The 14,850-nt window shown below is 28.8% G+C and overlaps 1 protein-coding gene across 7 annotated transcripts in view; it reads right to left on the bottom strand.

The window, feature by feature from the left end:
- Nucleotides 1-14,850, bottom strand: part of LOC129972222 (transcription factor Sp9-like) — a 79,279-nt gene that overhangs the window by 25,537 nt on the left and 38,892 nt on the right. Inside the window, exon 1 of one of the 7 annotated variants that reach the window (XM_056086264.1) lies at nt 6,689-6,783. The exons of 4 other annotated variants lie outside the window; for them this stretch is intronic. In XM_056086264.1, coding sequence (XP_055942239.1) covers nt 6,689-6,718 — 30 coding nt within the window. In that variant the 5' untranslated portion in view covers nt 6,719-6,783. Of the gene's footprint in view, nt 1-6,688; nt 6,784-14,850 lie in introns of those variants that run through there. 2 more of the 7 variants (XM_056086263.1, XM_056086266.1) reach the window with 2 other exon arrangements.

The following is a 14,850-nucleotide window of genomic DNA, read 5'->3' as shown; positions in this document are numbered from 1 at the left end:
CAGAAATGAAATCGTATGGAAGTTGTTAACCATGGAATAAATTAAGGAACAGTGATAATATAGATACAGGGTGACAAAGAATCTAATTAAATTCAAATCTTCCTTCCATCGTAAAATATTTTCTTCGTAGTTTAACTTATTTTTTAATTTAATGCTCTGCAATAAAAAAAATAGTACCTGCATTAAATTAAATATAATTTAAACTCAATCCTTTTAAATAGAATCGTTACATATAAATTAAGAATGCTAAAGAATCTAAGATGATTTAACATACGATTTTATTTCATTTCTAATTAGATAATGCATTCTATATTGTACATTAATTACTTCATTTCACATAAAAAACTAAATTAATTCCGAGGTACTTAAGAATTGCAAAAGATTTTTGATTTTTTAGTTAATTGATATTTTGGTTTAGAATTTAAAGAAATGTACTGTAATTCTGTCATGAGTAAGATACTATATGTGGAAGTGCTAAGAATATTGAGCAGGATAAGAAATTAATAAAAAAGACTTTTCAAATAACTATATTTAAAAAATATCACTATATATTAGCAACCAGTTTTTTTATAAATTTAATACAAAGTCAACCGTTCACTTTGCATTTTAACACTAAATATTATCCAAAGAAACTCGAAATTCAACTCCAGATAGCAGGACATATACGCTTCACTAAACGCATGTCGCAGCTTTTAAATTCCTAGGGAAAAGCGAGAGAAGAAATCTCTCCCAGCTAATGTAGTGTGCGGTATAAAAAGGCCACACAAGCATTTTAAATTGGACGACTTTGTTAAGTGTTCTCAGTATGGTACCGTACCTGTTTGGGGCATAGACTGTACTCATCTGGAGGTCCAAATTTGAAGATGAATGCGAAAAGTTATACTTTAAAGCGGCCAGATATCTCGAATTTTCGTCTGCAACGCTAGCAGACATGAATTGGAGGTATAGAAAATAGTAAATTAAAAAGAATAAAAAAAAAATCCAGAAAAAAATGAAGCAGTTAAGTGCAAAAAAAGTAAAAATTAAATGAAAAACAAAGAAATAAAAGAATTCTTTTTACTTTCGCTTCATGGCTTTTTCTTTAGGCAGAATAATTCTTTAAATTATGATGAAAATGTTCTAAGAGTAGTAGAGATTGCAAGGAAAAATTCTTCCGAATTGTAAAATTCTAAACCTTACGAAAATTAAACGGCTATTTTCTTTTCTTTTTTTTCAATATGAGTTATTTATTGAAATATAGAGTTCCGGATAAACACGAAAGAAAAGGTTGAAATTCTAAATTCACCCCACTTACTATTGGACAGCTGATGACTTCAATTAAACTTTGAATACTTATCTCATTTTATCCATTACTATATATATATATATATATAAACGAAATTTAGGTCATCTAAATATAAAAATGTTGCAGATAAATGGAATGTATCTGGACCTATGAACCTTTCATCAACTTAACGTTGCCTGTTTGGCAATTTCATGCGTTGTAATAAATATTTGTAAAAATGGTGGCCGATTTTTTCCCCTTAAACATTGTTTAAAAGAAGAAGTGTTAACTATGAAATAAAAATTCTTGCGTTTTCTCTAAAGAATAAGACTCTCTAGAGACTAATAATTATCGGAAAGAAATTTGTTTCTAAAAAAAATGGGTGTTATAAACTTTATCAACAAGAAGGCATAAAATAAAGAATTCCTTTTTAAAATTCATTTATTCATAGAACATCACAAAATAACGATTTGTTAAGTAATTAATAAATAATAGCCAACTGACACCATTCAGGCTTTCACCGAATAAACTACGCAAGAAAGAAAGAGAAAAAAATACGACCAAAAAGTGAAAGAAAAAGTATACACACCTTCGATAATATTCTTAGACCCATTTACTAAACCATTAGCAAGTTCAAAAAAAGGGAGACTCTGTTCTTCCTGTAACTTCCTGACACAAAATACTGCCTTCAATAGATTCTTCGGATATCGTAAATTAAGATTATTGACTTCTGCTCACGTTTCTGTGATTTCTGATCGCTAAGTTGTCCTATAACTTACCAGATTGTGTGGTGGATTTGCACTTTTTTTCTTCCCAGAAATGTACTAAACTAGTTTCTGAATTCGTTACGCACTAAAATGTTCCTTCATTTTGTTTGTGATTCTATTCTACTTCCATGTTTGTATGACCAAGATATACAAATTTTTATTGAGAAAATATTTCTCAGTAATACAGTCGAAAAGGGGGGGAGGGGGCTTGGATTTTTTTTTTAGATATTCTACTTGTAATCCGTTAACGCTGTCTTTTAATATCCATTATTTGTTCTTGGGAAATTAAAATTCAAAATCTGAGAAAAATGGTATTTTGTAATGAATAATATTTTTACTAGTCGAAAATATTCAGTAGGAAAAAAAAAAAAAAATCAAAAATTTGCGAAGGTCTCATATCAAAATTTATAATTATTAACAGAAAAAAAAAAACGCAATTCGCTTCAATAAGTATATATTATTTGCTATTATGAACATAGTATGCTAGTAGTAATACCCATTATAATGCATATTTAATAATTTATTTTATTGAAACGCTAGCGAATTGAAAAAAAATTAAAAAACATGCACAATATTGAAATACATAACTTCTGATGAATTTTATAATATTAATCATTTAATATTGAATTTATATTTAAACTTTGAAACTATTTAATCCAAATATTTTCCTATTTCGGTGGTGTTTAACAACAATTAATAGAAATTTCTGCCTTTGATGTACATAAAATTTTGTTCTTTGCATTTTATTAATTTTTTTTAAATTGCGAAAAGAAAACAAAAGTGCCTTTTTTTAAATTGATAATAGTGTTTCATTACTTTCTATTTATTTTTAAATTTCACAATAATAGGGTTTAACAATTTAAATTAAACACTGACATTTCATTTTTAAAAAATGACTCTGAATCTATAAATTTTAATCTCTTATAAATACAAATCCTTCAGAAGTTTCGATTGTATGGAATCAGATAATTCATCAGAGCACTGAACAAGCACGTGGTAACGTTTTTCCTTCAACAAAATGGCCGACGATAATGATTATAATATGCATATCAAAATCTTATCGCACAGACAAGATAATTTATTATTTCATGCATGCCTGGGATTTGGGAGAAAAAAGAAATGAAGAAACCATGATGAAGGAACTTGACAGTGAAAGATGAAGAAGTAAACTTGTCATTTATAAGAAGGTGGAGGGAGATTTTTTTTTTTTAATATCGTGTACAAGATCAAATCAAAACAGATTACTTGAGAATTACCATCAGCCATGTTTCAAGGACGCATAGAAATCAGTTTGCAGTGATTGGAGGGCTTCCTCCAGGAATATCTTAGAGCTTGAAGCTCCAATAAATGAAATGTCTTAAGATTCAGAATCATTTAACTAATTTTATTAAACAACTAACTAATTTTATCCAAGCCCATTCACAGAAAACTCATTTGAAGAGTGTCGGTTCATTTTTGAAAATTATTTTAATTGATCCTGTATCAATTCACTTTAAATAAACAGGCAATTTAAGAACAAAATAGATTATTCAACAAAAAGTTACCTCCTTTATATACGAATCTAATCTTCTAATCAGATGATGTCTTATTTAAATTTTTATTATTTCAAGGTATCCAAGATACTTAAGCATGTATAAATAGTTTTTCTTCTTTAAATTAATTGCTGCTTTGATTTAATTACAGCTTTAAATATCAAAAATTCTGTAATTCATCTATCACTTTATTGTGTATGAATACAAGTTATTTTATTTCCAAATCCCTTAATATGTCGTTAAGCAATTTTAATTCTCGAAAGATTCGTTATATCAACTTTATTAGAGGTATAATCTTCAAAATGAATGGCACAAAACATAACTATCACAGAGAATAGAATTGAATTTTAGTAAAATGAGGTGACGGGTGCAAAGCTGTCTTTGTACTACCTATTATAGATAATTTGGCATCGATTTGAGCATTGTGATGCAATTTGAATAAAATTTGAGGCCAATTAGTATATCAAGTCATTAAAAAAGCGCTTCCAGCGTCATACTGATAAAGAAAATAAGTCCTTATTTACATATACAAAAAGACAAATTAAATACAAATTAAATTCAATCTTAAATGTATTTAACTTAGTATTCCGTTTCATAATTGTTTACTTTTATATTAATTGCAAATATTTATTCTATAGAAATTGTATGGAGAGGTACTCAAAAACCAGAACGCAGTTTGGATTTTTGAATTTTCTGTACAGCCAATTTAAATACTAAGTTCACAGGGCAACAAAAATAAAATTTCCTTTATGTCTTATTAAATTTTTAAGAAAATGACATCCATTTAGTCTCAAACAATTTTTTTTTAATATTTTCCCCATCAAATCAGTTTTTAATAGAAAGCACTTGCCTCTTATAAGAAGTTAAAGTACCTCTTTTTTTTTCTTCCCCTGTCATGCGACTTTACTCTCGAATTTATGCATTACTTTTCTAATGATTGTTCAACTTTTATTTAATAAAAGAAATTAAGTAAAAGAATATAATATTATTATTATGTCTTTTAAAAGTAAAGGAAGAAAGACGCGTAATATTTATAAGATTTAAAAATAAGAAATTTTATTGACATCAGAAAAAGTTAATTTTTCCGCGAATTCTCAGTTGTAATATATCCTCAAACCTTCCGATGAAAAGTGAATAAACGCCATAAGTCATTGAAGAACTAAATTAAAAACTTAATAACCTCTCCTGTCATTCAAACCTAGAAACGTTTTTGTATATTAATACAGCAATTTCATCCGCGCAAAAATAAACCATTCCTCTCGATAGCACGAGACAAAACCCACAATCATTCTCCTAAAACACGTTATCAAGAGGTCAGGCGAACCATCCGTCTTTACAGATGCGTTTTTAAACGACAGAATGCGATCTCGCCAGGTATTAATCAAAAAGATTATGATTACTTCAAAAAAACACTGGAGAATGTCTTAAAAAGCTACAACATAGTATCTTCTCCGGCCAGAGAAGTACCGATAACAAAAACAGCGTTAACAACTCTATTAACTCCAGAAAATTAATGACTATTGGTTTCATACAATTAAAAGTCTACAAAGCTGCCTATCTTGAGCCCAACCAGTTAAAGCTCACCTCAAGATTGTCTTTTCTTAATTAACACTTCCTTTCAACACTGGCTCACAAAAACACGAAGTCTTTAAGGGATGGGCAGGCATCGGCAAAAAAAAGCGTTTTTCTCATCCTTATGGCTATTTATTATAGTGGTTTTTTAAGGCATTTCCAGATTGTAGAATGCTTGTAGGTGTCTTCGTTTTGTTATTAATGATATTACTCAGTCAAACACTGCGGCCTTTAAGTCTTAATTAATGTGAACCTTTGCTTGTTGAGAATACCTATTCATTAATCACAGGAGAGTTCACGGATATTTTGCCTCTATAGAGTTTTATTAGCGAGAACAAGATACATAGAGATATGCAAATTGCTTATCATCGAAGAACTCAGAAAATTCCATAGGTGTAATGCATATCTGATCTTGAACTCGGGCGAGATTTTAGACAATCTGAAAGAATGACAAAATAACAACAGATATTTGCGTTTATAAATGCAAAAATTTACGCCAACGCAAGTAAATTTAAATATTTAACTCATTACATTTTTACTCAAAAATTACTTTTTACTCTCAGCTATTCTATAAATTAATCAAAATTTTAATATTGGATGAGAAAATATAATTAACAAATTACTCCAATTAGAACAAGAATGAATCCATTTGGAATCAAAGTTGTGAATGAATCTTATGCTCAATGTAACTGGAAACGCGAATATTTTGATGCAAATCTATATCAAGATTTTCAATTAGCTTTTTGAACTTCGTTCGATTGAAGTATGAGAATTGTTTTCATATACCAAACGAGTTTCGAAACATAACAATAGGACAGAAATCACATTAAGAATATGGCTATAAGCATATTGAAAAATTCTATAACTTATTATCAAGACAATTTGGCACGTGTATAGTCACTAATGAGTTCGCATCCAAAAGTAATTTAAATAAATTAATACAAACATCAGATCATTAAAATAAATATCCTCCTTTTTTAGTAAACACAATTAAAGATTGAGTTATAAATTATCTTATTATTTTAATCTTAAAATTCGTTTCTACTAAGACATAATAGCATTCGATACGAAAATTAAAACTTTTACAAAAATGCGACACTGTATTTTTAACACTACGTTATTATAACAAACAAATTTAAAGAATGTAATAACATTACTGAAATAATCTTTAATTTTTAGTTGAATTAAGCCAGAAATTTTACTGAATTGTTTGAACTGAGACTTCTAACATAAATCACAGAATAAAAACATGAGGATTTGTGAAGTATCATAAAATATAAATATCTTTATGCACTAGTATCCATAACCATTTGAATAATGATTTGAAACCATATTAAAAAAAATCCCAATGCCTTTATGTACATAAGAAAAAAGGGCATAACAAACCAAGCACGAATTTACAGTGAACAAGCAGCCGACTTATAATAGGTTTTTTTTTAATTCAATAAATTAAAAACTAAAAAGATTGAATTATTCCAATGAAGCATCTATTTCTCGATTTCAATTATAGTAATAAAAAAAAATATTCATCGAATAGAAAGCAGAGAACTTACTATCAAAAACGCCTCCGGACTTATGACCATGTTCTCAACTAACCTTCTCTATATGCGCGTGCCAACTAAAATGCGCGTCACAAGCCATGCTTTTTGCAATTCGTCTCCAACTGAGTGTGTGGAGGGGGACATATTTTGTCTCCCTTCCAACTTCCAAGGGGGGAGGAAATGACCCCTACCCAAACAGGAGTTCTAGTTAAAGGCTTCTTCCCCAAAAGCATAAAATGGATGAACAGTCACTAATGAAATTTGAGCAATATGTCTGACAACTCACTTAGAGTTCAGGTTAAATAGGTTCGTTTCTAATCTGAATCTTTTAATAAATGGATCAGTTTATCGACGAAGAAATTAAAATGGAGGATACATTGAATAGATAATAGTTTCTGAAAGCTCGAGATACTTTTTGGTTAGTTATCTGATATAAGTTTCTAAAAGGATTCATAGGACCTCGAATTAACATTCCATTTGAGGAGAAAAAAAAAAAAAAAAAAAAAAAAAAAAGGAAATTTATCTGAATAAAATTTGAAACTCTTTAAAACGAAAATCATCAATACGCATCGTTTATCATAAAAATAAATGAACTTTTTTTTTAAAATCGTTGAAGTTAAAAACAAAAAGTTGATGAAAAAAAGCGGCGATGATTCTTAAAATCTTCAGCGTTAAAAACAATTAACGTTTAATATTAAATATTGATATAAAACATTAAATGTCGAATAATTGAATTGGTTATTTAAAATTATCGTGAGACATTTGCACCAATATTTGGCTTTAATTTTACTCGTTTTTTTAATTCGAAAAGAAAATAGTATTTCCCGACAAATGTAATGCACGCAACTTCGAAACATCTCCATAATCTGTTTGAAATGTAGATTCTTTCACAAAAATTCTGTTGCTGCATTTTTTTATATTTTTTGTTCAAAATTCATTATTGCCAAGCATGCTGTACAACAAATTAGAAATGTTTACATCTTGCAAGAAAAATCTCTTTTTCGTATGTACATTTTTCAATACTAAATCAAAATTTTTAAAGTATCGGCCAGTTTCCTGTAGCATAACAGCGTTCAGTTGCTAGACATGGAATAAACAAATATTAATTCTCTCATCCCCCTCTCTGTAATGTAAAATTTTAATTTAATGAATCTTAGAAATAATCATGCAATTATGAGAGTGTGTTAGTAATATAAAAGTATATTAATTTAAAATGTTTTCACTTTAAGCGAAATGGATTTTGATTTAAAAAATAGTTGTTTCCAGAAAACACAGTTTACTGGATACGGAAACACTTAAGACTTATTGCTTTATTTGCTGGAAATAATTTTCACATGCGTTTGCAATTCCAGAAGCTTGTCCACTCTCTAAATTAGGTTATCTCTTGAAATTGCTTTTGTTTGTTAAGAGATAATGATAGCCCTCAAGGTGTGAAGACTCTCCCCCAACATAGAAGTCATTCCACGTGTTTGAATATAAATCTTCCTGTCACTGGAACCATGGTCCCTTTCATGGACTGTCCACTTGCAATTTGAGAGACAGGAAGCTGGTACGGGGGAGGAGGGCAAGGGACAAGAAAGAAGAGAATATAAAGGAATAAAGCCACTCTATATATCCCCTAGATTTATGATCGTGGTCGAATTTCTTTGTTCAGAAACTTGCCCATTAACACTTGAACCCCTTCTTTTGACAATAAAAAAGGCTTTTATTGCTGTTAGACTCACAATAGATGATACTTTAGTATCAGGTAATAGATGAGATCTCTTTAGAAATTCGAAAAGTTCCCATTAAAAATCAGGATCTGAGGAAAAGTCAGTTCCTACTAAAAGACTTATCTTTGAGATTTATAGAACTAATCATATAAAATCACAGTCATAAGCTGAAGCCCGAGGTAATAAAAATGTCATCAACAACAATAATGATATTAACTGTTTTCTTCACTCTATCATTGAATTCGATGAAGTAAAGGATAATCGCAATATTTTCAAGATTTATTTTTATTATTATTTATCAAGTCCTCCTTTGAACCTAAAATACTAATTTGTTATAATTATACAAAGAATGTTATATGCAAAAAAGCATGGTTAAGTAATATTAAACAATTTAACATAAATATTTTTTTTATTTCCATGACCTTGAAAGATCATAACGTGTATTCGTTATTTCTATATAAAATTCATATATTTTCGAAATTTTTAAAAATTTTTATTGTAATTTAAATCCCTATTTATTCCTCTCGCAAAACCTGTTAAACTTTTTTTTATATGTTTTTAGAAGCAAATCATTACAATTTGAAATATTCATTCTTCGATTATCTAAATAGAGGAATAATTAGTTAAAATAAAAATAAGCAGCACATGTTATCTTATGCAATTTCTTCAGCGCATTCAATTAAGAGAAAATAACACTTAATAGAGAATTCCTTTTTTTTTTTTTTTCTTTTCAAAAAACACTGAATATCGCCGAGATAAAAAAAAAACGTCGCAATTTTTGATTTCAAAAAGTTTAATAGTAGTCTTATACAAATATATGTGAATTTACAAGTCAAATGACAGAAAAATTAACGGTAGGAGCGGATTAAAAGAAAATCCGAGCTCGCATGAATGAAAATATTGTTATATTTATCAAGAGATGGCGCCACAGAATGCAATCGTATGCCTGCTGATAAGATCTATCAAGTGAAAAGCAGGCAGCTATGAAACTTCAACGAAAACGTCTTATAATTTTTTTGCTTGACTTACGGAGTACCAAAAATTGGTCCTAATTAAGGCGGGGAGCTTCCAACTTGACGATGAACTTAATTTCTACCGTAATTACGCCATGAGGGTAGGAAGAGTGGAGGAACGATTTTACTTAGAACATAGAACGGGGCCCTGCTACACTGGCGGAATTTTTTTGTTTTGATTATATTTTTTAAGGAACCGGAATTTATTTTTGCATCTATGTCCGGTGATATTTTCTTCTTTATCTCTTCGTTTCTTCCGAGGCAGTGCTCTGACACAATGTCAGTGTAAATTTGGCAACCTTGTCAGAGGAAGCTTCAAGTTAGATAGATGTCATATCCAACTAAATGAAAACTGCGGCTTTAATGTATTTCAAGAAAATGAGTGTCAGTTATTTAATTCTTTTGTATCACGTTGAAAAAGAAAAGAAAATACGCAAAATATACTTCGAAAAGTATATTCGAAAAGTAAAGAAAGAAGCGGTTGTATGAAAAATTTGACCACACACATTCGATATGAAAAGTTACTTATGATGCATAATAAAAAAAGTCATATCTTAAAATTATTTGAAAGATTTAAAATCATAAAATTAATTCTTGAATAAATAATTTTCTAAAGACTTTTTCAAAATTGAATAATAGAAGTATCAATTTTAATTTTTTGATAAAATACGTCACTGATTTGATTAATATTTTACATATCCCGACAAAATAATGTTTCAACCGTGTGCTCTAAGACATAATAGTTATCATATCCAAAAATGAAGTATCTCTATTTAAAATTGTGCAATACATTATAAAATATGAAGTATTAAATTTAAATTGAATACATAAATTTATAAAAAAGAAATTCTGGAATTCTTATTATTATGATTTATTTGATAAAAACTTATTTAAAATAATTATTTATTTAAAATGCTTATTCCTTGCATTTTATATCATTTGGGACTAAATTGCAGATTTATATAAATCGTTAGAGTTTAAAAAGTCTGCTATATCAAATATTTTGTGATACAAGTAATCTTGAAATATAACTGATAAATATTACCTATAACCGTCTTCATATGCGAAAAAAATCGCATATCCAAAAAAACATCACTTACTATTACTACATTAACAAATTTTTGAAATACAATAGAAGTATTTTAATTACACCAGAAGTAAATATTTTCAAAATAAAAAAAAAAAAAATGTTCTGAAATTTTTGTTATAATCTTAGAATCTACTCAGGTGTTCTAGATGTGAGGTCTTTTTCTTCGTAAGTGAAATACCTGTAAAGGACTTCAACAATACTTCAGAGATCGTTAGTTAAAAGCAGGATTCTTTGCAGCCGTTAACAGACCACACATAAGATTTGGAGGACGGATAAGTGCTCCCCGGAAATCATTATTTTCAACCCTTTTCCAACCCTTTGTTAAACTCTTTCAAACCCCTTTCTCTACATTAGCTTATTCCCAGAAGACCCGGGTCTCTAATGCGGTTGTATGAAAAATTTGACCACACACCCTCGTTTTCGCATATGTGGTCAAACATTTTCAAAATTAGTTATCAAATATGATTAAAATTGAAATTCATTTTAAAGTGATATGATGAAAAAAATAGCCAATCATTTTTTCTCCTATATGTATAAATTTAAATCCATCGTGATGAATAACTATTAATCATTTCTTTCTCTTAAATTTTTGAAATATTAATGTCATCTGAAATACTAATTAAAAGTTTCCAACTTAATCCACCCCCAAATTCCATTTTAATACGGTTCTGTTGCGAATTGCGTTCATACTTAAAATGATTTTTTCCGACCTTCTTTTATTTTCATATATATGAAATGGGCAAAGAAAAAGTGCTAAAATCGTATAGAAAAAATCGAACTACAATATTTGATAAATCCGTTCTTTTTATAACCATCCTTATAAACCTCCCAGTTTTCGAAAAAATCATGTTGAATCTATCTGTCTGTGAATAACGATAATTCAAGAGACGGAACAAAAGTAGAGATTCAAATTTTGTTTGTGGTGTTTATAAAATTTAAAAAAAAATCTGTACGCGTAAAGTTTGCATATTTATCCAGCCATATGTGGAGAACACGAAAATTAAAAATGGTTAAATGGGTGAAATTTGGTATAAATTTTACAAACAGGATTGTAATAGATATGAATCATATTTAAACCAAATTTATCTAGCCGTAGACTGTCTTTTGATTTTTTTTGTTCTTGTGATTAAGGTTTGTAATTCGAATATACATACAAGCGAAATAAATGAATTTTATCATGTATTTTTGACATAAAAATCTGTGGATCCTTTTTAAATTTTAGTCTTCGTCGAGCAAAAATGTATATTGGATTCTCTTCATTATACAACGAAACCATATACAAAACTTGCATTATTGCGTCAGGTATACGAGATTATCGAGGAAAAAATGCTCTTGCTGTTTATTAATTTACTAGCCACAGAAATTATTTTTTGCTTCTTTCATTTCAAACACCTCCGAATAGTAATTTGCATTTTTACTTTATAAATTTAGTTTATAAATAGCATTTTTTTCTCTAAAGGTTTGTATCTAATAAATTTAGTCCAGAATTTACAAAAACAGTTTAATAACAAAATAATTCTTTTTATTGATTTCAGAATCGGATTTTTTTTTTAAGCTTTCTTTTTAACTTAATTAACAAAAATTGTCTATTCATTCATAGCTTACCAAAAAAGAAAAAAAAATTTATACTCTAACATATATTTTTCTATTTCTTTGCAAATAAAATAAATCCAATGGAAGCTTTGTTATCACTTAATTTATTAAATATGTTAATACAATGTTCCCAGCTTGTAAATTGGATGTAACCCCAGAAAAAGATAAATTGTAACTGTTCACAACACGCAAATTATTTATCAAATAAACAACGATGGATAATGCATTTTCATCATTTATTGACTGTATTTCCAAATTAAATTGAAGATAACATTTTTGAAATGACTGACAAATTTCGAACAATATGATAAAGAGAAATTATCGATTCCCAGCAGACAAAGGGTTAATAATAAGCTAAAAAGCAATAAATATAATACTGTAAGTTTTTAATTTTCTTTCAATTTCAGCTTAATGCAAAATACAATATTGCCGTCTTTTAAAAGACTTTATTGATTCCTTCGATTGATTTTAAGTGGCAATTTAGGTAAGTGGTTTCAACGGGCTACTTTTTCTCTTTCCAATATTCCTATGATCCCATGACTACATTTTACATGTAATTACACTTTACAAAACTAAACTTTTCGGGTGCATAATTAAGCACATTTGCATTCATCTAAAATATCCTCTGCGGCCTATGAGCCCTAGAACTATTTTTCCACGGGCTCTTAAACATACTTTGAATAAAAAGCTTTTTTTCATATCCATGCAAATGCAACAACAAATCATCAAGACAGAACAGTTTTCCATCCTTATGTATAATACAATGTAGACGGGTTCTTCCCGACTCAAAATCGGAAATGAACTGAAGTCCTTTCCTCACATTTTCATAGCATGTTTTGATAATCCCACAATAGACCCTACTTGATTCATAAATCCATGACCAAACCTAGAACCTTCCTTATCATTGTCATGCTAATATATTATCCACTATTACACGCCGCGCACCCATTTGAAAACATCTTTGCGAAAGCTTTTAAACATTATGGAAACATACGAGGGGCCTTTGCGCATGGGCATAGAAGAGCGGAGGGGAGGGGGGCATAAGTGTCTATAAAAAATCCTGCAAGGCAACAGGCATTATCACGTCTAGTTCTGAAATCTCGTACGAGGTAAATGCTTTCGGTCAAAGGTAGGGGGTAGCTCAAAGTTCCATCATTCGTTGTCAGCCCCCACCCCACGACCAGTGAATTTGTTTTCCTCAAAGAATACCCATTGCTTACCTTCGGTTTCAAAGGTATGGGGTTGCCAAAAGTATAGGATAATAGCCGCCAAAAGAAGGAATTATCATGCCAACTTAGATTTCCCAGATCTTTATCGCCGTAGATGTCTATTATCGGTAACAAGTGACGACCTTTGCAAAATGGAAATAGCGAATTATCATATGCGTGTTGTAGGCGCTGTCATTCCGTTTCTTGTGTTTTCTTAATAATTGTCAACTGTATTGCTGGTTTCTCCTCAATTATAATTTGTAAATAATAACAATAATAAGTGTTTTATCTTTGTTTACAAATTATATGTTTTGTAATGATAACCAGTAAAGAAGAAAGAAAATGAGAAAATCCGATTTCTTAAAAAAATGAGAGATGTATCAAAACAGCAATAGTTTCTAAAATATGCGACCATGTTAAAAAATAATGGGAGATTTAAAAATAATTTGCATTTTGAGTTTTAAAATCTCATACTCATTGGATTTCACAATTTAATACCATGTCTGTGAAAAATTTCAAAGAAAAAATATTAGCTTAAGACATTTAATAAATATTAATGCATTATTATTATTACACATTGTTTAATTCTATATTTTTAAAGCAGTTTATTTCTTTTCCTGCTCTGTATTATTATCTTCATTAAAGATATAATTTTTTACAGAAAATTTAATTCTCTAAAATAAATACGATTTTACGAAGTAAGTAAAAGCCTTTTCAAAGGCTTTTTTTTTTGTGCGAGTACAATATTAAATAAACATCAGTGGCATAGCGACCAGTGAGTAAAAAGAGTATGATCTGTGTGGCAATCTTAGAAGGCACCATGATGGCAAAACTTTGATACGTTCACGTCATTTTTTTAAAGTTAAATATGAGAAGAGATTGAAAAATTGATATCACGCATTGAGCAACTTTTCTATGTTAAGCCACCGTAACCAGAGATCAAAAATTTGTGTTCTCTCTTTAAATATAGCCAAACATTGAGTATTAATGAGTAATAGAAATGAAGTACAGAAATCTATAATTAATAATGCGTCTTAAAAGAAAGAATTTTTTTTTTGTTCACACATTAACAAGAAATAAATAATATTTTTCATCAAAACAATTATTAAAATAATTACCCCAATATTATAATATTATTTATGTTTTTTATTATTATTATTACATAGTTTCATTTGCGATGAAATATAGAAATTAATCAAAGCAATAAAGAATGCATTTTCCAACTCCTTTTCTATTTTGAGTTAAATTTTTAAAATAATTTATTATGAAGTATTCTTTTCATAATCTTCAGAGATAATATAAACATAATTACTAATTTAAATCTCCTTCTTCATTTTATAAAAACCATCATCAAATAGGAAGGGAAAATGCAATTTTAAATTACAATCTATCCAGCCATTTTATGAACTACTTATTACTATTTGTAAACTAAATATACATTTTATTCGTCTTAAATACTTAAAAAAGAATTGTTTGCAAGTGAAAAATATGCGCATTAAATAAACTACAACAAAAGGGAAAAGATTTCATTTGTTACTTAAGATTCTTACAGTACGAT

This window comes from Argiope bruennichi, chromosome 6, assembly GCF_947563725.1.
Source record: "Argiope bruennichi chromosome 6, qqArgBrue1.1, whole genome shotgun sequence".
In the NCBI taxonomy this organism is placed as follows: Eukaryota; Metazoa; Arthropoda; class Arachnida; order Araneae; family Araneidae; genus Argiope; species Argiope bruennichi.
Note: the sequence above shows the minus strand (reverse complement) of the source record. Positions and strands in the feature narration are given on the sequence as shown.